The 20290-nt window shown below is 34.9% G+C and overlaps 1 protein-coding gene across 8 annotated transcripts in view; it reads right to left on the reverse strand.

The window, feature by feature from the left end:
- Nucleotides 1-20290, reverse strand: part of BBS9 (Bardet-Biedl syndrome 9) — a 286092-nt gene that overhangs the window by 132717 nt on the left and 133085 nt on the right. For all 8 annotated transcript variants that reach the window (XM_066192448.1, XM_066192439.1, XM_066192413.1 and 5 more), the window contains one exon: nt 9329-9551. In XM_066192448.1, coding sequence (XP_066048545.1) covers nt 9329-9551 — 223 coding nt within the window. The remainder of the gene's footprint in view (nt 1-9328; nt 9552-20290) is intronic.

Genomic DNA, 20290 nt, shown 5'->3' on the forward strand with positions numbered 1-20290 from the left:
CATACCTTAAATAAAATTATTATGCTACATTATTAAAGTTTGTCTTTATTTTTTTAAAAATGGCATAAGTTTTTCAGCCTCATAAAATAACTGTCCAGGTTTTAGCTGTTTTTTTTACCTGCTACTATTGAATCTTCTGAAATGGAAGGTCAGAGACTGTACACTTTCTTCATTAGCAATTCTTTTTCCATAGTTTTGAACAATTACCTTATTAATGCAGATTTTAGAAGGTTATTTTTGCTTGTAGTCTCTAAAGGTTTCAAACAACATAGAAAATAAAGTCCAGTGACAAGCAGAATCATTAGGGAAAATTTTTTCAACTGACAATTATTTTCACCAAAAGCTTACCTCAACATTATGAATCATTTGTGACCACTTATACCTAAGTAGGACATATTAAAATTTAATGGATTTCAACGCAAAGAGCCAGCAATAGAATCGTGCACACCAAGGCACTAATGTGTTGATCCGAACTGTACTTAGTTGAGGTAAGTTGAATTGCAATGCTGCCAACTAAATTTCACAGTACCACAAATGAATGAATCCCAAATCTCAAGAGGGATTTCTTTTTTATTCATTATGCATGACATTTTCCTCTTTAAATTATTCATTTTTTTAAAAATGTTATTGCTTTAGCCTTCTTAACCTTTGTACCCCTTCCCTCTGTGGTTTTTGCCAGCTGTAATATCAATTGAGGGGGAGAGATGTTCTAAACAACATAATAAAAACCTTTTCACAACCCTAAAAAAATGTGTCTTGTTAGTCTTCCATCTTATTTTTCCCCTTTTCACAACTCAGGAACTTGGAATACCTTGGGACGGAAAAAAGCATCTATTTTCTATCAGTGCTTTCATTTCAATTAAGAAAAAAATAAAATTCCAGTGCTTTACCATTGTTTATGTAATCCCTCAAAATTGACCACTTGGAGAAATATCATTTGAGTCCTGCAGGGTGATGAAAGCTGACCAAGTGAATTAAAATTAAAGACCACCTCAGACATTTTTCCCTGCTTTCTTCTCATGTCTGATATTCAGATTTTCAGTGTGCTCACCTGAACCAAGCCAAATGATGCAAGAACAGACTGCAAAGTGTTGTTAGGCTCACCACAATCTATTTATCTGTAATCTGTGTTTTAACAGTGAAACAGCTAAAAAAAGTGTACGTAGGAGCTACAACACAAGACTGCAAGGCATATTTGAACTCTGTTTATACACAGGTATTACAGTATGACCTTGGGAACATCACTTATTTTCTGCATAGTTCAATTTTCCTTTCCACACAAATAAATGACCAAAGTTACTAAAACAATTGAACTAAAAGTTTTGAAGACCTAAGGAAGTTACAATGGAAAGAAATTACAAAGAGTAAAGATCCATATCAGAAAGCCAAACAATCAAGTTTCTGGCTCCACTTAACTGTTCCTAAGCTTCTCTTAAGGAACCACAAAAACTTGTTGCTGTAAGCTCTCCCAAAATTCTCCCTAACAACTTGCTACTCCCCTTCCTTTTCACTAAATCAGCTTTATGGGACAAGGGACATATTTTAGTCTCAAGAACAGAACCCAAACCATTAGTTTAAAATGTTTGATATACTACTATTCACTTATTCCTAGGCTTTTAGAACTGTCCATCGTGAACAGCTGATAATTTTCTGAAAAAATATTTTCAACACAAAGAACTAGAAGTCAAATTAAAGCTGCAGCATTATATCATGTTCCATTATATCCTGTATCATGTCTCGTCGTCAGCTCACCCAACACAATTTAACAGGAGCACATGACAACGCTCTGGGCTGTAAGAGTCAGAGCAACTTCTTTGCTCTTATCATTCTTATGTTATTATCATTGCAATTAGAGGGAGAGAACAAAGTTATGTTTAAACTGGCACAGCAGCTCAGCCATGCAGAGCTGCACAAATTGGACACAGAAGTACACAATGATTGCACTGTTTATGGATTTAGTCTCTGTTACACCTTTGTCAAACCTTGTAAAAAATCTCCTTGCCTGCTAGATTCAAACTGGTACCACAGGATTTTCCCTGCAGTTACTGCTTTGGGGGCCCCAGACTGACAGCTGACCAGGAAAAGGTCTTCCTACCCTTTTGGTGCTACCTCTCTCTGGCAGACTCATTTACTCCCTTGGGTGGCTACTGATGGGGTTACTTGCCCCAGCTATAACAGTGAAGGGACTGTCACAGAGTTGCATAGACATCAAAGGGCACAGGATGGAGAAGGAAACCAGTGAAGCCAAATGTAGAGAGGAGAAATACAGAAAAAAATTGAGGCAAACCAGAAGGGGGGAAAAAAGGAATCAGAGCCATATTGGTATCCTTACTAGAAGGAAGAACTAAACGGAGAAGATAGAAAGTACATATTTTACCAAATGTAGGTTTGCCTTAAAGCACTATGAAAAATACAGGAAATTTCAAAAAGACTTTTACAGAGATGATAGATCTGTTTTGGTTTCAATACAAGTAGTACACAAGTTTTCAACCTGAAAACATACATTAACATTCAAAACGGGTAAATACAAGTTTTAAGCACTTAAGAAAATGAAGAGTAACGAATGCAATACTTCAGTGTTTCACAGCTATACTTCATACACATACATTAAATAAATTTAGCCAGCAAATGTAAGAAAAATCTTACTGTCTTTCTATTTAAATGAGCAGTTCAGTTTTATATTATACATTCACCAATACTTTTTTACTGATTGTAAACAACCAACTTCCCAGGGAAATCCATAAAGTTATTTAATTGACCAACCTGTATGATTTTAAGGAAGATGGAAAAGATGAGTTAAAGTTTCCCTTACAACAGTTAAAGTCACTTAATGTCAATTTCATATTTGATATTCTAGGCCTGTGCTGAAAAATCTGTAGGAATTGATCGACACAGTGCTTCGGGCAGTAAAAGACTCCAGGTACATCTAAGAAAAAAGTCCAGAGCAAAGTGATTTGCAATGAGAAAAAAGCACTATTATTAAGGTTTTGATTTCCTGAATTCAAAGATACTTACTAATGTCCTTTAGACACTTTTGTAAATGGTACTTGAATGGAAGCAAGTAGGGAATAGTGGAAACAGGTGAGGGATACTATGATAAAAGATGGGTAAAATGCTGAATCTAATTTGGTCAATGATCACCAGTTTCATCAGTCAGTGCTGAACAGTGCTCAGGCCTACAAAATCCTTTCAAGTACTTTCAACAACTTTTGTGAATACTCTTCCTTACATAGATTTAATAGGCAGTCCTAAAAACTTTATGAATAGCCAATATATTGAAACTAAAATGAGAAAAAAAATCTAAAAACATTAAGGGTTACTAAAGGAAAAACAAGAAAGTAGTTCAATATTTTATTCCTGCACAAAATATATGGAAAATATCTTAAGTGAGAATCACACTTCATCTTGGACTATAGTCTTTTGCCACACCTGTGAAAAACAATGCGTATTTTTATACACTTTGCACTACCATGAGGGGCGACACAAAACTGACAATCCATCACGGTCTCAAGCTCACAATAGTTTAGTTACAGGAAAAGATCTCAAACCATGCTTTGTCAGCCTCACGTGATTTTTATAAGTATCTGCTGGTGGTTCAAAAGCATTGTCTGGGCCTCAGGGCCAGCTTCTGTATCTGTGCTGCCTTCAGGCTACTTGAAATTCAAACTGCATGGTTCTAACTTCTCCAGGGGGAAAAAAAGTTACTGTAATTGCTACCAAGATAATATTACAAACACAGACTGGAACCTGTGTGAGTACAAATGGACACCACTGCATTTTTCAAGGCATTCTGAATTTAAGTCTATTAAAGTTGGAGAATATTTGATTTATACTGAATGCTCCCACCAGCTAATGATCAGTGAAGAATTCATAATTAAGGGTGCAAGACAGGAATTTGCAACTACAAAAATCCTATTTCTTCAGATCAAACTATTACTAGTCTTTCTTCAGATACAGTCAGTGTACTAAGAACTTTCAGCAATATTTGTGTCTAATTCTCATATATAAATTAATATTACTCTCCCAGGATCTCAAATTCACATGTTTTTCCAATTAGTACTAACATTCTCCCCAAGTTTAATAGCATGTAAACAGAGAGTTCCTTAAGGAATATGACACATTCTGTTTCATCCCAGTTTTCCAGTGAAGAAAACAGCTTTCAAAGGGGCAGTATTCACTCACAAATACCACCACAAGATTTTGAAAACAGGTTTTTACAAGCTTATGCAAGGAAAAGAAACCCTAGAAAAATTTGTCATCTAAAGTATGAATATAGATTCTGGGTGCATATATATACTTATTGTGGTAAAGAACATTGCCTTTAAAGTTTGCATTTAACCATTCATAATCCAAATGCTAGAAACATTATTATACAAAGTAAAATTATAATCAACTTGATAAATTAAAAAACTATGAAAACAAAGTACCTAGTCAAGTAAACACTACCATACTGATTCTGTATAAATACAGAATGGGAAACATCTGGTTATGCAACAAATTTGTAGAAAAGGGTCTTGAAGCTGAGATAGAGTACAGTACAAAACACTTCCTGCACCGACTAAAGGAGAAGCATTCTGTTTCAGAAAACAAGGAGTGAGATAGAAAATCATTCATAAAAAGAATGCTAGCATTTTGTCACAATTCATATAAAAGTAATGGGAGGACTATACTTAAAACATTCCAAAGTTTTAAACAATTAAAGAACCTCATTAATTGCCAGCTCCTCTTTCACTATTCACAATAAAACACTTTGATTTGCAGGAAAAACCATGTATATCAAACATTAGGAAAACCTTCCAACAAGGACACTAAGCTACTACAACAGCTATCAAGATATCGTTCAGTGTTTAAGAGTTCAGATAAACTTGGTCACTGATGTTCTAAATCCCTTAGTCCCATTGCAACACAAAGGGGAAAACTAGATGGGCAGTCATCTTGCTTTCCAGCTCTAACTTTATATAATTTTCAAATATTACAATTACACAAAACTATTTGCAAGTCCTACTTTCTGGATGCAAAATATTCATCCTTTTGCTTATAATTTCAGTTCTAAGGATTCAGTCATCTGCAGAGATGACAGTCTTTGGTATTCCACAGATTTCAGAGATGGAGACCAGTAATTGACTTTCTACTTAAATCATATTTTCACTACTGCTCCAGTTATATTCAACTATGTAAGTAAATCATGCTAAAGCATAGTACAGTGATCTCCTAATGAAGCCAAGAGAGCAAAAATACTGAAATCGAGTCAAAAAAACAAGACAGAAGAAAAAGGATGGTCTAAAGAAAAATGAAGTCTTTATTTAAATTTAAAAATCCTTGCTTGAACAAAGCCTTGAACTGATGCAGGCACTATTTGTACACCACATCAGGAACTTTTATAGGAAAAGCAGGATTGCATTCTAGTCAAAGAGTAACCGAGCTTCCCAAAACATGGGTGAAGCAATACTGTAAACAGAGCTCCAATCAGACTGACATCTAAACAAGTCTTCAAACACCCACACTTAATACTCATCAAGGTTTTAAAAGCAATCCTGCACAACACACAGATATTATAAGAGACCATTAAAAGCTACAGAATTAACTCACTGCAGGTCATCAGGATTTATGTTATAAATTCTCACACCCATTAAACTCAATACACGACAATGTGGGTGGTCTACAGCACCTTTCCAAGCACTTCCCTGGCACTGAACCACACTTTGGGTTGGCACCACTCCCTTAACCCCTCACCATTCCTCTCATCCAGCCATTTATGCACTGCCAAAGGCAACACAGTACATGATATAGCCTGATGTGGTTTACAGTTATAATCATATTTAGCCAATTATTCTGATTAATTTTTAATCACCCATACAAGAACATCTTACATGCTGGAAAACTATCATGTCTCCCCTGAGACACTTCTCTTTATTTTTCCCTCAGAAGAAACAAAACTGAACCCCATTCAATTTGTCTAGGTTTTCCTTAAATTGTACTCCCCTGTGAATCATACTCATGAAGAATAGAAAGAAATAATCGTATCTCCTCATTAAAAGTCATATGAGTACAACCTAAAGTTGGAATTCACCTTTAGTGGAAACATATTGCTGTCTTTTATTCAGTTGATGGTCCAATATAACCCCATGAGCCTATCCTATAGCAATAGTGCTCATGGAATTATTCCTCAAATTTTAGTTTGTCAGATTCTTACTTGCTAGAGTCCTCGGCGCCTGTCTCAACTGAAAACCATTTTAACTTTAGATCCTTCCTCTAATATCAAGATCAGCGTTATTGCTCTCTCAATATGCCTCAAACTACTGTAAGTTTGTTGCAAAACCACAGTTTTAACATTCACGCCCATATTCCATCACAGAAGCTATTAAAGAACATAGTGAACAAAACCAGACCCAGGAGAGATCATGATCTACCTCTAACATACACTCTTGGAATAACTACAAATACTAACAACTACTTTTGAAGGCATCTTTCAAATAGATGCACACTTCAAGATAATCATCAGCTTTTCAATGTGGCTTCAGGCAATTTCTCTGGATTTCAGGGTACACTATCTTGAATGTATTAAATACAATTTCGAGAAATTGAGCCTACTGCTACATTGCTACTAGAAGGGTCCTAGGCACTTTAAAATAAATTTTTAAAGTTGGTTGCTATGGAAAAAAAAAGGGGTTTTCATCATTAAGAAAAATAATGGGCTTAAGAAAAAGTGGCATTCAACAAAATCCTCAAGCTAATGCTGGTTACCCTACTGAATAATTATGGGACCATCTTTAACTTGGCTTGGAGCTTAAACATCCTGAAGAACTTTCCCCTACATTACCATTCAGTATTTAACCATAAATCCTCAGGCACAAATACAATTCTCAGTCTCCCTCTCCACTATGGTTCTACCTTGTTCTCCTCTAGCTATTCCAGTTCTCTCCTTTAAGGGCTGGGAAAAGGAGTGCCTCTATTTTCTAGGCATTATCAAAGAGCTCTTGACTCAACAGCACAGTCATTTTGTATACTGGTTTCCCTTTATAAGGTAACATTCTCCATTTCTTCCATGTGTAGACAGAACAGGTGCTTTTAGCTGGACTCAACAGGGAGTCAAAATTTTTTGATTATCCTCGCTAATGACACTATTTTCAAGCTGAGGAGTGATCTGGAGCACAGGAATTCATTTCTTTTGGGTAAATCTGACCAGGCAGATGAATTCCAGGAATGTACCTAGAGCACTCCAACTGCTAATGAAGAACCAGTACAGGCACAAAGCTAGTTCTGACACACAGACATGATACAAGTCATGTTGCCAGCCTCAACTCCGGCCTGCAGATCTGCTTCTAATAGACCGCATTACTTGCCAAGGTAGAGATGGCCAGAGAAAACCTGAACATGTGACAAGACAAACATATTTAAAAAGTGTCAGTAAAACCTTTATTCTCAAAAAGAAGTTCCAAGTTTTCTCAGTCCATTCAAAGACAAACACACAGAGTTTCAAATCACACAGCACATTCTGCTTAAGGGTAACTACTTAAATACTCTGCTATTCTGAGCATTTGACAGAAGTACTTCTCTCTAATGAGCTTCTCATTAATTAAGATAACATTTTTTAATTTCAACCTCTTTCAAAAATTATATTCTTTTAAGAGTTAATGAGTAAATGCAAAGTCTATCAAGAGCAATATTTCTTCTAATTTGTTTACAGTATTTACAAATTTTACTCTTTTCCTATCAGAATCATAATCTAATTGCATAGTTCCCTGAACTCAATAACAATAGTCAACTCAATAGGAAGAAGTGAATTTCCTTATTAAATCAATTCACCTGATTAGCTTAGGTGGAAAAAGTTGAACTGCAGCTATTCACACCCTTTAAAAATTCTTAGAAGGAAAAATAACAGTTATATAATCAAAGTTCAACAAATGAAATGCCCTTCACATATATTTTAGTCTTGCAAAGAAATACTAACAGAAATTTGCAAAGCCAATACGACACTTACTCTGCCTCACTTCCTTACTTCACTTGATTATGGGTCTGGTTCCAAATATGGCAACAGTGTAACACTAAAGTAAATGAATATATGTTTCTAGAATTTCTACCACTTCATAGTCTGCAGCTGTTTTACCAGATCATTTATAGTGGCACATGTAAAGGAGGGCTGCACATAACAAGGACTTTTGAGTTGCTCAAACATTGTACAGGTCATCCATATTATATTAAACAAGAATTCAATTATTTTTTGTAATGTAAGAAAGCAAAATACTGATAATCAAGATACTGTCCTAACACAAATCCAATCCTTATCAAAAACAATATCCATGAAGCCAACAAAATAAACTCCCAATTTTAAGAATGATGTATATACAAAATACAAATTTTTCCTTACAGAAGTGAAGACTGCTGTAGAAGGAAGGCACTGAGGTCAAACACCATAGTGATACTATGGTTTAGGAGAGTATGAAGCAGAATGAACAGCCAATCCAGATTTGGAGCAGAAAGATGGGGGAAAAAAATACCTGTTTCCAAGTCACCAGGAGTATCTGATGTTTACTAAGAGTCTATCCATCTGTCTCACTGGAGGAAAACAGCAGGAAGAAAATGTCTTGCAACAGTACAAAGATGTTAAACTTCAGACTCTACAGAAAAAGTATAATTTTGCTCCCACTATAACTAAAAAGTAGGAATATAGAAAAGGACAAGAATAAAATTTCCTTTAAAAATAGTAATTCCACGACATCCATGTAAATCATTGTGTACTGTAAAATCGTGCCCACATTCTAACTCTGTATGGGAAATACTACTCAACCCAAATTAGTTTAATCTTCAATTTCATGCTTTCTGTGAGATATCACCCAGTCAACTAGTACTTTTTAAAGTTGGAGATTTTTTATTTACTGTTACCACTACTTCATGATTTGTCATATGGATATGCCATAAAGCCACTAATACAAATATACTAATTTTTTTTATCAAGAAACCAGCAGTTCTCACTACTCCTTTTCCTATCACACTAGAAACGTACACATGCAGACATCCAATTGAAAAGTGCAAAGAAATAAGTGATAAGAATTTTCAGCATAAAAATGACCATCTATGTTTCATTTGCTGCATTACAGTGCATATTGTGTAAGAGCAACAGTAAGGGTTGAATAAAATGATAAAAAAACCTCAGACTTCAAATTATCTTATTACCTAAGTCATTCTACTTGTCAGCAACACAAACAGTGTTTGGTTTCCATAATCAATGAGAAAAAAACTGCCAAAAAAAAAAAATGTGCAAAATTTTTGGTTTTAATATGCAAGTAAATATTTTAGATTCTGAACATTCATGAACTTCATCTCTTACCTGACATGACAGCAGCTTGGTGAGTGGCCGAGTCTGTACTTAACGAAAGGCGACCACCTTTGGCCAATCTATCACAGAAGAGGGTGATGTTCTTCTTCAGTCTGCTGGTATCTTTGGGCATGGACAACTGGCTGCTGAGAGTCAGGGCCTGCTCCTTGGAGCTCTTTGACAAACAGGTTCTTAACAAGTAAGAGACTGCAGCATCCACAGTTTCTTCCCAACCCTGCATTAGAGAAAAGGAAATTAAATAAAATTAGGTGAAGTGCAATTTGATACAACATATTAAAAATATGGTAACAAATCATGGACTAAGAATTTTAAAACTATACTGATACATAAAATATAGTTTTGGGGTTAATGAGTGTGGTGAACACCCAACTGCAACTTGTACAAGCAAAAGTTGAAAAAACGAACTTATTCTAATACTGAGGTAGACAGAGAAATCTAATTTCAATAATAACAATGTATGAGTAGTATGTGATAGAACAGTTAAATTCAGCCGTTGCATTAATAACTGAAAATTAGAAGTTCCTGGCTGTGACATTTACAATCAAGAACAGAATGGAGATATAAATAAAAGAATAATATGTAGGGTATAACATTATGATGATGATGATATGTCAAGGCCAAGAAAAGAATATGTATCCAATTATACATTTCTTGGAATCACAAAGATTCTCATAATATGCCAATAGCAGAGAACACCATGACTGCAACACAAAACTACAATTATTCAGTATCCATTTATCAGATCAATTAACTTTAAGTTATGAGCACCGGTCTGTCAGTGCTATGATGAACAGGGACTTTGATTTCAGCATAGTGTCAAGCTGTAAATATTTATGAAAAGACCAGTTAAGTAATCACTTCCAGTTAGACAAATTACACTCATTAAAAGCAAGTAAGTTTCTTTTCACTAAGCACCTTGAAAAGCACATTTAAAAGTTAGTTTTGAGTCTGTAATCTGTAGTGTGGTTTTCAGTGACTCAAACAAATCAAAGGCGTTCCTTTAAGTAAGAATCCTGGATAGGAGAAGTTCTACTATTGGTGACAAGGTTACTAGGCTAATGCATAAAATCTAATATATGACATCTATCCTGTTTTTGCCGTATGACATGCAGATTGGCTCCTCTTGATGCATTCTGGAATCTTAAATTACACTCTGTGATGAGCCTATGTGATTAATCCACTGCATCTATAATTAATGAATTGTAAGACAGTCACAAAGCTTTCTCATGTCTTTTCATGGCAATCTTACAGAGCTTGGATAGAGTTAGCAAGTAATATAAAGGGCTTTGTGGTCTGCTAACTTCATGACTCTCTTAGTATTCAGCCACCTGTGAACAAGTTCTATGTATGTGCTGCCTACATGAACAGGACAGTATATTTAATTACTGTAGTATTAGTGTCTTCTCTCTCAATGCTCCTGATGGGCTGGGACTTATTTTGGCAAGTCTTTAGTGACTTCAGAAGTTTTGACACGACAACCTGGAATCACCCAGCTCTACTTGCTGCTAAACTAACAGAAGGTAACACCAAGCTTGCTCTTTATGAGGCAAGTACTCAAAAAGGAAAATTTGGGTATCCAGTTGTAGTTAATACAAATACACAACCTTCTCATTTTTAAGCTCTTTCTCGCAATGTGTTCTACTTGATTGAAAATGCTAGATGAACAGCAAAATTGCCCACCTATGCAAATTTACATGACTCAGTAAGAGTAACATTTGAAAGAATGATGATGTCAACCCTGCCATAGCCCACTAAGCAAATGAGGTTTATGGATTGTTTCAATTAAATACATAATAATGGCCTTTGTGAAGGACACTACCTTTAACACAGAATCAAAGGCCACCTTCCTGAACTTGTTAAATTCCTAAGAACCGATCCAGGGCAGATGCTTACTAGCAGTCAAGTACACCGGTGAGACCATGTTGTATTTCTCTGGGGAATGGTTTTTCCCCCCAAGACCTCTGAAGTTTGTAACCATATGGTTTGGCCTTTCCTACCTTTCCTGACCCAATTGGCTGAGTTCCAGCCATCCTTTTCCGAGTAGGAGACTAGATAAGACCCTGTTCTACCTTGTTCCTTCTCTTGCCCCCTGGAACCCTTCAAGAATAAAAACCTTGAAATAATCTTAGGGTAAGAGCCTCTTTTGGAATCTTTTGTTCTGTCCCTGAGATATCCCTCTAAAGCCTCTCAAGAAACTGAGCTAGCCCCGGGGGGGTGAGGGGGGATATTTCAAGACCACACAGTCATATGCACTTCATCCTTGTCCAAACATTCTCTGTACTGAGTGTCCTGGAAATGTGATGTGTGTGTATAAAATATTTACATTTTCTAGAGGAACAGAATCACCTAGTGAGGTTTTCTTAGTCAGCTTTTGCCTTTCTGACCTCAGAAAAACATTAACCTATTATTTTATCTGGATTTGCCCCCCATAAAAAAAATCCAAAAATTAGAACAAAAACCATATACATTAGATAAATCATGCCAATCAATCAATCAATCAATGCTGTAGTAGCTTAATACCTTTCAAATATTCTAGAAAGAGTCCATTAGAATGCAATGCATCCACTGACCTGTGATGGTGACAGGAAATCATCCATTCTGCAGCCAATTTAAAGAGGTTAATGAGCTGGTAAATGCTGTCTACATTCCCACATACTGGGCAATGAAACTTAATATGTACAAAGCACCAAAAACAGCCAAGCCAGCCACCCCTAATTATACTACAAATCATGAAAAATAAGAACAACATAAACATAAGAATCTTGAGTTTCACTAAAAGACAAAGAAACACATGATTAACTGTTGTCAGCATACAGTAGCTCAGAAGCTGGCCAATATGTCTCTCCAAATAAGTTGTAAAAATGCAGGCAAAAGCACTCAAATAAAAGCACTGAATTACAAGCTAACAAAAGTCAGGAAATTAAAAGTGGCTAGTATTCTGTCCTTGGCTCACACAGGTATGTTTTACTTTATACCACAGCCTTAACATTTTCCAAGCCTTGTTCTTGTATTTCATTTCCATGTAAAACTGGTTTCTCAGTAGACCATAAAACTATCTTCTCCAATTCAAGGTCTGCTGACCTAGTAAGTCCAGTCGAATCCAAAGAAGCCTTTATGATTAATGAAAGAGTACACAAAAACTACCTCTAAATGAAAGGAAAAAAAAAAAAACCCAAACACCAAAAAAAAAACCAACAAAAAAAAAAAAAAAAAAAAAAAAAAAAACCAAAAAAAAAAAAACCAACTTGTTGGAAAACTGTTCAGGTGATTTTGTACAACTCTGTACAATAGCTGCAAACAAGACCTCATCTGTCAGCAATTTTTATTGGTGCAAGGGGAGAATTGAAGGATTAAGAAAAACTCTTCACATGCTAAAAAAGTTGAAAGATGTTTGAAAATGAAAGTATTCTTGTCTATAACCTACACTGCAGAATGTTTCTACTGCCACAGTTGTAATATTCACTAATGGCTTTCTGTGTAGTATTCTGCATATTTGAAGACCAAAAGGAACACCTTCAACAGGAGTGTGATGTCAGTAATCCATCATTCTATGACCAGCGAGCTTTGCCATGACTGCGACAATGTCAGTCAAGACTCACAGAAAGAGGAATTATTAAATGATCCAAGTTCTTCATGTAATATAAATAGATAAGAAAAATATTTAATTCATCAATTTTACTTTTTCACTGAGAAAGGCTGGGCTTCATGTTTTGCATACATACATTATTATTATTTTTCTCTTTTAGGTAATAGGTAGAGATTGGTATTTTCTTTTAACCAAATCAAATACACTGCAGGAGCCTGTAGACCAAATGTAGACTTGTGAAATACTAGCATAGCTAATACTATATTAGTACACATCATTTGTGTTCCATACAAATTGCCATGAAGGATCCTCAAATATCATGGCATAACTGAGTGTGACCATAATTATACATTCAATGTCACTTTGGCATAAGGCTTCATCCAGAGTACCTTGTTTGTAGCTTGACACTTGACTGCAAGATTCCACTCCCCCAGAGTTTAGCTGGTCAAAAACAAGGTCAACTGGATCTGAGGGAAGGATTTCCATATTTTTGTTGCTAAGATACATAGAGCACATATATGTAGGAAGAAGTTTGTGACAGAGCCTGTTGTCAGATTTGGCAGGTTTACTCATATAGTGCACCTTCTTAACACATTTCTACAGTCAGTATATTTCAGAGATCCACAAATGAATACTATTTGTCTTAAGTACAAATAAATCGTTCTAAGAGTGTATCAGTCAAAGTTGAACAAGGTTCCTAAGTTGTGTGCATGAGCCAGACAAGTACTTGATTGTGTATCTTTAATAATAATAATAATAATAATAATAATAATAATAATAATAATAATAATAATAATAATAATAATAATAATAATAATAATAATAATATTCCTAAGGCAACTGCCACTTTCCGAGTTGCCTATGATGCAATTTATCCTGGAGTGACAATCAAGGCACTTCTGAAAGAACTGAAATTCAATGTGAAATATAGTGCATAAACTATGCAAAATTGGTGCCAACCAAGTTATGGGAATTCTTACAGCTGTTAACTCAGGAACTTGCCTGGCTATATCTTATTTCTTTATTTCAGACACAATAGTGATTTCATCAGTTTTCAAAAATGCTAGAATATTTGAAAGTTCACAATATGAATTACAATCTTGGCATTTATGCTTAACCATCAAAGAAGAGGTTTCTGTATCTGAAAGCATTGTATATGCTAACTCACAAGAAACATCAGCTATGTGTCTCTCAGCACTCTGCTTTTACAGCAATTTTTTAAAAAATTCTTATTGTTACACATACAAACCAGTAATCCACTAATCCATGGGTACTGACCTGGTAGTATCCACACAGGCACAGATCATCAGCAAATTTGGCCAAGAATTTACTGTGGTACCAGTCTTCCAAACTCATATTCTTCAAGCATATTCTGTATTTCTAACTGATCTGTTTATCTCAAAGAGGAGATAAAAGACACAGAAGCCATAAAGTAGCACACAACATCTGCCTGTGTTGTCAGAAATGGAAATGACAAACCTTCCTTGTGAGTGTCCCTGAAAAACTACAGCTAAAAAAGAATTGATAAAGCCTTTAGGAGACCTTTTGAAAAGAACTGGAATAAAAGAAAAGGTAAACGAATGCACTCAGTATCTATTTAGCGCTCAGAAAAAAATTCAGCGAAATATTACTGAAGTCTTACATCTGAACAGTGTCAAGAGAGTATAATTTTTAAGGAAAAGTTTCCTAAGAAAAAAATTACTCTTGGTTGAAAAATTATCCTTGTACCAATATAAACCCAGTTTTACTTAACATAATGCATTTGAAATACCAGTCACAGATTATCTGGAATCTTCTACAACTCATTTTCGTGTTAAAAAAAAAAAAAAAAAAAAAAAAAAAAAAAAAAAAAAAACCACCAGAAAAACCAAAGCAAAAGCACCTCTACATATATAAATAACAAAAAGCTACCACTGGGATTACTGAAAAACAGGGAACTGGCAAAATCCTACAGACTAGTGGAATTCAAACCTGATGAAAATCCAGACGAATGACTCAAGCTTAAATACGTTCCAAATCTATTAAGTGCCTAAGAAGGACATTTGTATTGAGCACACAACAGAAAAATCACAACTAAAATTCTTTTATTAAACCTGCTCTCTCTAGTCAATCTTTCTTTAAATCATTTATGATGCATAATATTCATAATATTAACTGATCTGATTTTGACTTCTACTGCCATTTAAAGAAATTCAGTTCTAATAGGAATTCACAGACTGATAAAGCAATATCAAAGTGAGGATATACTTGAACATCCCAGACAAAGTAAGAGACAGAACAACTAAAAAACAGAAAGAAAATTAGTATGATATGTAGTTCTAGAAGAACAGTTCAAAACAGTAGATTAATTGATTTCACTTTAAATCATGGAAACCATCTTTATTTGTGAGATGGTACTCTGAAGTCAACTTGCTGTGAAGAGCTATACTATAGGCATTATGGACATTTAAATCTTATTAAAGGTTTGGACTTAGCAAATTTGCCTACTCCAAACAAATTACAATTTACTTAAAACACAAGAAATAAAAGCCAAACAATGAACAAAAGAAAATACAAATCCAGAAGAAGTACAACTTGGTAACTCTGACCACAATACGAGAAACCAAGCTCTCTAGGGGCCCTGGCACAATAGATATTTAAGATAAAAGCTTGAACAGTCTATGAAGAACAACAAATAAAAGACTACAGAAACGAATCAAGACTTATACAGGAAACTGTATGAGATCTCTTTACAATATTTATCAAACTACTACGAGCATAGCAGATAAAACATCTGTGCAGAGTTATTTAATATTAACTATTTACGCCAGCAATTATTTTCTAGCTACTTAAGAACATCTAATTCAAGTACCAGTCTCTCACATTTTTAGATTAATAGACTGCAAAAATCAGATTTAGCAAAAATCCTTTGTGAATAAAGTGGGTTCACTTAAAAGCCTGTCACAGACACACTTGAAATTCCTGCACAGCTGTGCTGTAATTGCCAGTCATAATAGAAACAGCAACTTTATCTGTTCTACGTAGAAATATTTATTTCATAGGAACTCCAGGAGCACAAACAACACCCTACAAAAACTTTTCATTTTGAGTCCTACTTGGTAAACATACATTGATAGCCTATGGCAACTTCACCAGAGAAAAATCTCTATGACAGATTCTTTCCCGGAAAGTACACTTGCCATTTAAAAGTTTCTCTGGTATTTTTGTCTTCTGAAGTTCAATTCACAAACTACCAAACACTTCTGCATTAAATGTAAATATAGTTTTGGGAGTATTCCATTGTGTGGACATTTAACTTTAAAACAAGATTTGCCAAACTCTACTACTACAGTGTCTTCAGATATGGAAAGAAAGTTAAAAATGCATATGGCTTAGTAATCAAAATAGTGTTTTTAAAATTATCTTATAGAATAGGTGATATTTTTCTTTTAGGAATGATGCTCCAAAACTAATCTAATGGAAAAATCAAACTGTAGAAGAGCAATACTAAAAGCAGTGGGTGTTTTAGAAATCTAGCAAAGAGAGCATTACTAAAAAAAGGTTCTGAAAGCTGCATGCATGAGGACGACAACCTCTATCTTTTGAGATTTCAATTTATTTTTCAATTCAAACTCTGAGAAAAATCCTGCTCACATAAAAACGTTATGGTTATCAGCAGTTGAAGGGTTTTCTGTATTAATGAAACCGGTAACATGATTAAAGAGTGCAAGAAAGCAAAACCTGTAAGAAAGCAAAACTCTGGATGGGGACCATAGTAATAATATTTCTAGCACTGGTTAACCCCTAGATGCTTTTGAGATTAGCTATTTAGTCTCTGGAAAGTGCATGCTTCACCAAAAAATTATATACTAGCATGAATATAGATGACGGTTTCATTGGCTCTTCCATTAAAATTTAACCTCTGTATATGCAGCCAAACTTCCATATGGGCTGCATCCTTTCACATTGGATGATCTTCATTTGCACAGAAAGACTTTCAAAATTAGGTTAAAATTAGATTAGATCAGTAGGCTTCTTCTTGACAAGTAATGAATCTGTCTTACTCAACTCTTCTTTCAAATTGTCTCATATCTCAAAACTGGAGCAATACAGAGTGTTTCCTAATACCTGGTTTCTTAAATATTTTTCTGGGCTATAGTGGTCTTTTAAGAGTGGGTAAGAGGCAGGGAAAAGGGCATATTTCTTCAAAAGATAAATTCTAACTATATAATTCTACAGTTATTAATCTAGTAATGCTTATTTGTTTAAATATTCATGCATTCTATCTGGAATAATGAAAGTTCATGCACTTCATGGGTTTCTGTAGACACCATTCCCAATCCTGAATTTTTGAGAGATTTTTTTCATCTTAATTTTCTTTTTAGCTTGACTTCTTATGACCACTGATCCCTTCTGGGAACTGATGAAAGAAACTTTTGTAAGTACTACATGAATTGAATGGCTTGACTTTTTTTGTTGCCAGCTTCAGAAGTCTGTTGTTTTGATTTTAAGCACTGAAATCATCTAACACTTCATATTTCTTTTCCTCAATATCTTTTCACCAGTTAGTTAGGAAAACTGAGGTGCTGTTTGGGTCTTGCAGAGGTTGTCAAAGCTGTCTGCAGGCAAAAAAACACACCTGGAGTTGTGCATCTTGCTCAAGAATGCTACACATCCAGCAATAAGTCTGCCATACATGAACACTACAATTAGGTCCAGCAAGATAATTTTTAATACGGGAAAAAGGAATCACTCAGCCTGGAGGAAAAAAAAAGTAGATAAAACACAGGCTAAAACAAAGTTATTGAAGCTTCTCATTGCATCTCAGCCCATGCTCCATTTTTAGATCACTGATAATCTTAGAGAGGAACTTTTCATCTTTCACTACATCTCTTATTAGGTTACCAATACACTATACAATAAAATACTGACAAATGAGATTGTGCTTCCAAAATCTGTGAAGTATGGAAGCACACACATTAAAATATTTTAGATCTGGAAAGAAATTGTTATAAAGTTTGTTTCCTATTCAAATTCTCACATTAGTTTAGATCTACACACCACTGTCTTTAAACTCAGCTCTGTTGCTTCAAATTGTGGAATTGCTATTCTCCCAAAATGCACAGTTGAGGACAAAGAGGATAGTGGTAAAGTGGACTCGCATGTTTACTTGGAGAGCCAACTTTCAAATTTGTGCTAGGGGTGTTTTTTTGAGGTTTTTTTTCCTACAACAGTATCTTAAAGTTCATTAACTCCTCCACTGTTTGTGCAGATTTGATTTATAACCTGTTTTACTTTAGAGGTATCTAAACTAAACCATATTTTTTGCTTTATCAAACTTTCACTTCATTGAAAGAGCCAGGGGATGATGAAGGACAAATTATGCAATGTTTATGTTCCTTTAAGTTGGCCCATTTTAATGTAAATTTCACTACCTGCGCAAATACGAGAGAATACTGGCACATCATTCTTAAATATAGGAATTAAGACAAAGCATCTTGCCATTAACTAAAAGAAAAAAAATTCATCTGAGAAAATGATTACTCTGAAAATCTTGGGAAAAAAAGAAGTGGTTCTTTCTGGGATCTTGTAACAAGATGAAAAACTCATCTTCTGCATGATATCCCTATCTACCTACCTTTATCTTTGTGACATGATATCTTTGTAAATTCCAGTACACAGATCATACAACAGCATGCCATCTGAGCAATAGCGATACCTTATCTAGTAATGACCAAAAAATGCTACATGATTGCAACTCAGAACCAAGAACAACCATCAACAACTTCAGAAACACAAGCAGTCTCACCACAAATAGTTCCCCCCACTTCCCTCAAATAACAAAGATTAGTTTGGTGATTAGGTCTTGATACACCCTCTCAGAAACATTTCTGACCAGGAGATCTAAGGAAAATTATGAATTTAGCTGTATACCATTGCCACATGTTCAATATACACAGAGAGCTTCACAAAATTATTGGGAGTAACTTATTTTTTCAGAAAACGCCATGAGTTATGGTTAGATACAATGCTACTAACATAGTGCTACTATAATAAAAGCATCAAAGTTTTGAACTAATGACTGACAATCAGAAATTAAAAACAACAATAAGTATGCAAATTTTAATTCTATAAACCCTGTTCTATTAGGAAACATAATGGTCATACTCTAATGATGCTGAAACAGATTTGTTGTTTCAATATATAAGCAATTCCATCAGAATTTTACAATCAATCATAAATCCCGTTACATTTCTAATATTCTAGTATAGTACAGATCAATACACAGAATCACGGAATGGTTTGGGTTGGGAGGGGCTATCAAGATCCTCCAGTTCCATGGGCAGGGACACCTTCCACCAGACCAGGTTGCTCAGAGCCCCATCCAAGTTGGCCTTGAACACTACCATGGATGGGGGGTACACAACCTGTTCCAGTGCGTCACCACCCATACAGCAAAGAATTTTTTCCTATTATCTAATCTAAACCTACCCTCCTTGACCTAACGCTACATGCCCTTGTGTAAAATCCCTCTCTATCCTTCTTGTAAACCCTTTTACTGGAAGGCTGCATACCAAGAGTCTGAGGATCTTCCAATTAGGACACAATATCAAGGGAATTCTCCACTGACAATAAATTTTTTAAAAAGAAAAAAAAAAAAAAAAGCGAAAGAAAAAGCCACTGATTGTATATATTGAGTGTTAAGACCCTTTGCTGAACAACATTTCTGTAATCACTGTAATGCATCACTCTTGTCATTAAGCAGTTTAGATGACAAGTGATCTGAACTCCTGGTATGCACCACATACTCAGTAATTACTACTACACTAAAATGGCTCTTTGTAAGTGAACTAGACAGATCACCCTAACAAAGAGAAAGTTTAGAGGTCCCCATCACAATATTACATAAAGAAAGATATCTGATAACAGAAGGTTATTTAATTTATCAAACAAGGAGTACATCTCTTGGGACAGCTGCAGTACTTCACAGGGTATCCAAATCACTTTAAATGGAGGTGATATATGCTGGAAGCAAATTAATCAAAGTAGAACACAGTTCTGCCTTGGCTAATTTACACCAAGAAATAAGATTCCTAAGTAAGTCTGCTTACAACAGAGACAGTGCACTGAAGATTAGTTTCAGGATCTCCAATACCAGCAGAAAAAATAAGATGAATGCTCTAGTTAAGATTAATTCTCAAAACTTTTTAATTAAAATACATACAACCAATAGATATGTTAGATTATCCATTAGTGTAAGGTTTTTACCAAGGTTGAATGCTTGTTTTACTTGATAAATTTTCAGGGAATACAACTAAACAAGACAAGAATACAACAATTCTTTCTGTCCTTTGTACTTTGACAATTCATAATGCATACCAAACCAA

This window comes from Chamaea fasciata, unplaced genomic scaffold, assembly GCF_029207755.1.
Source record: "Chamaea fasciata isolate MVZ Bird 193981 ecotype frontalis unplaced genomic scaffold, bChaFas1.0.hap1 SCAF_1, whole genome shotgun sequence".
In the NCBI taxonomy this organism is placed as follows: Eukaryota; Metazoa; Chordata; class Aves; order Passeriformes; family Sylviidae; genus Chamaea; species Chamaea fasciata.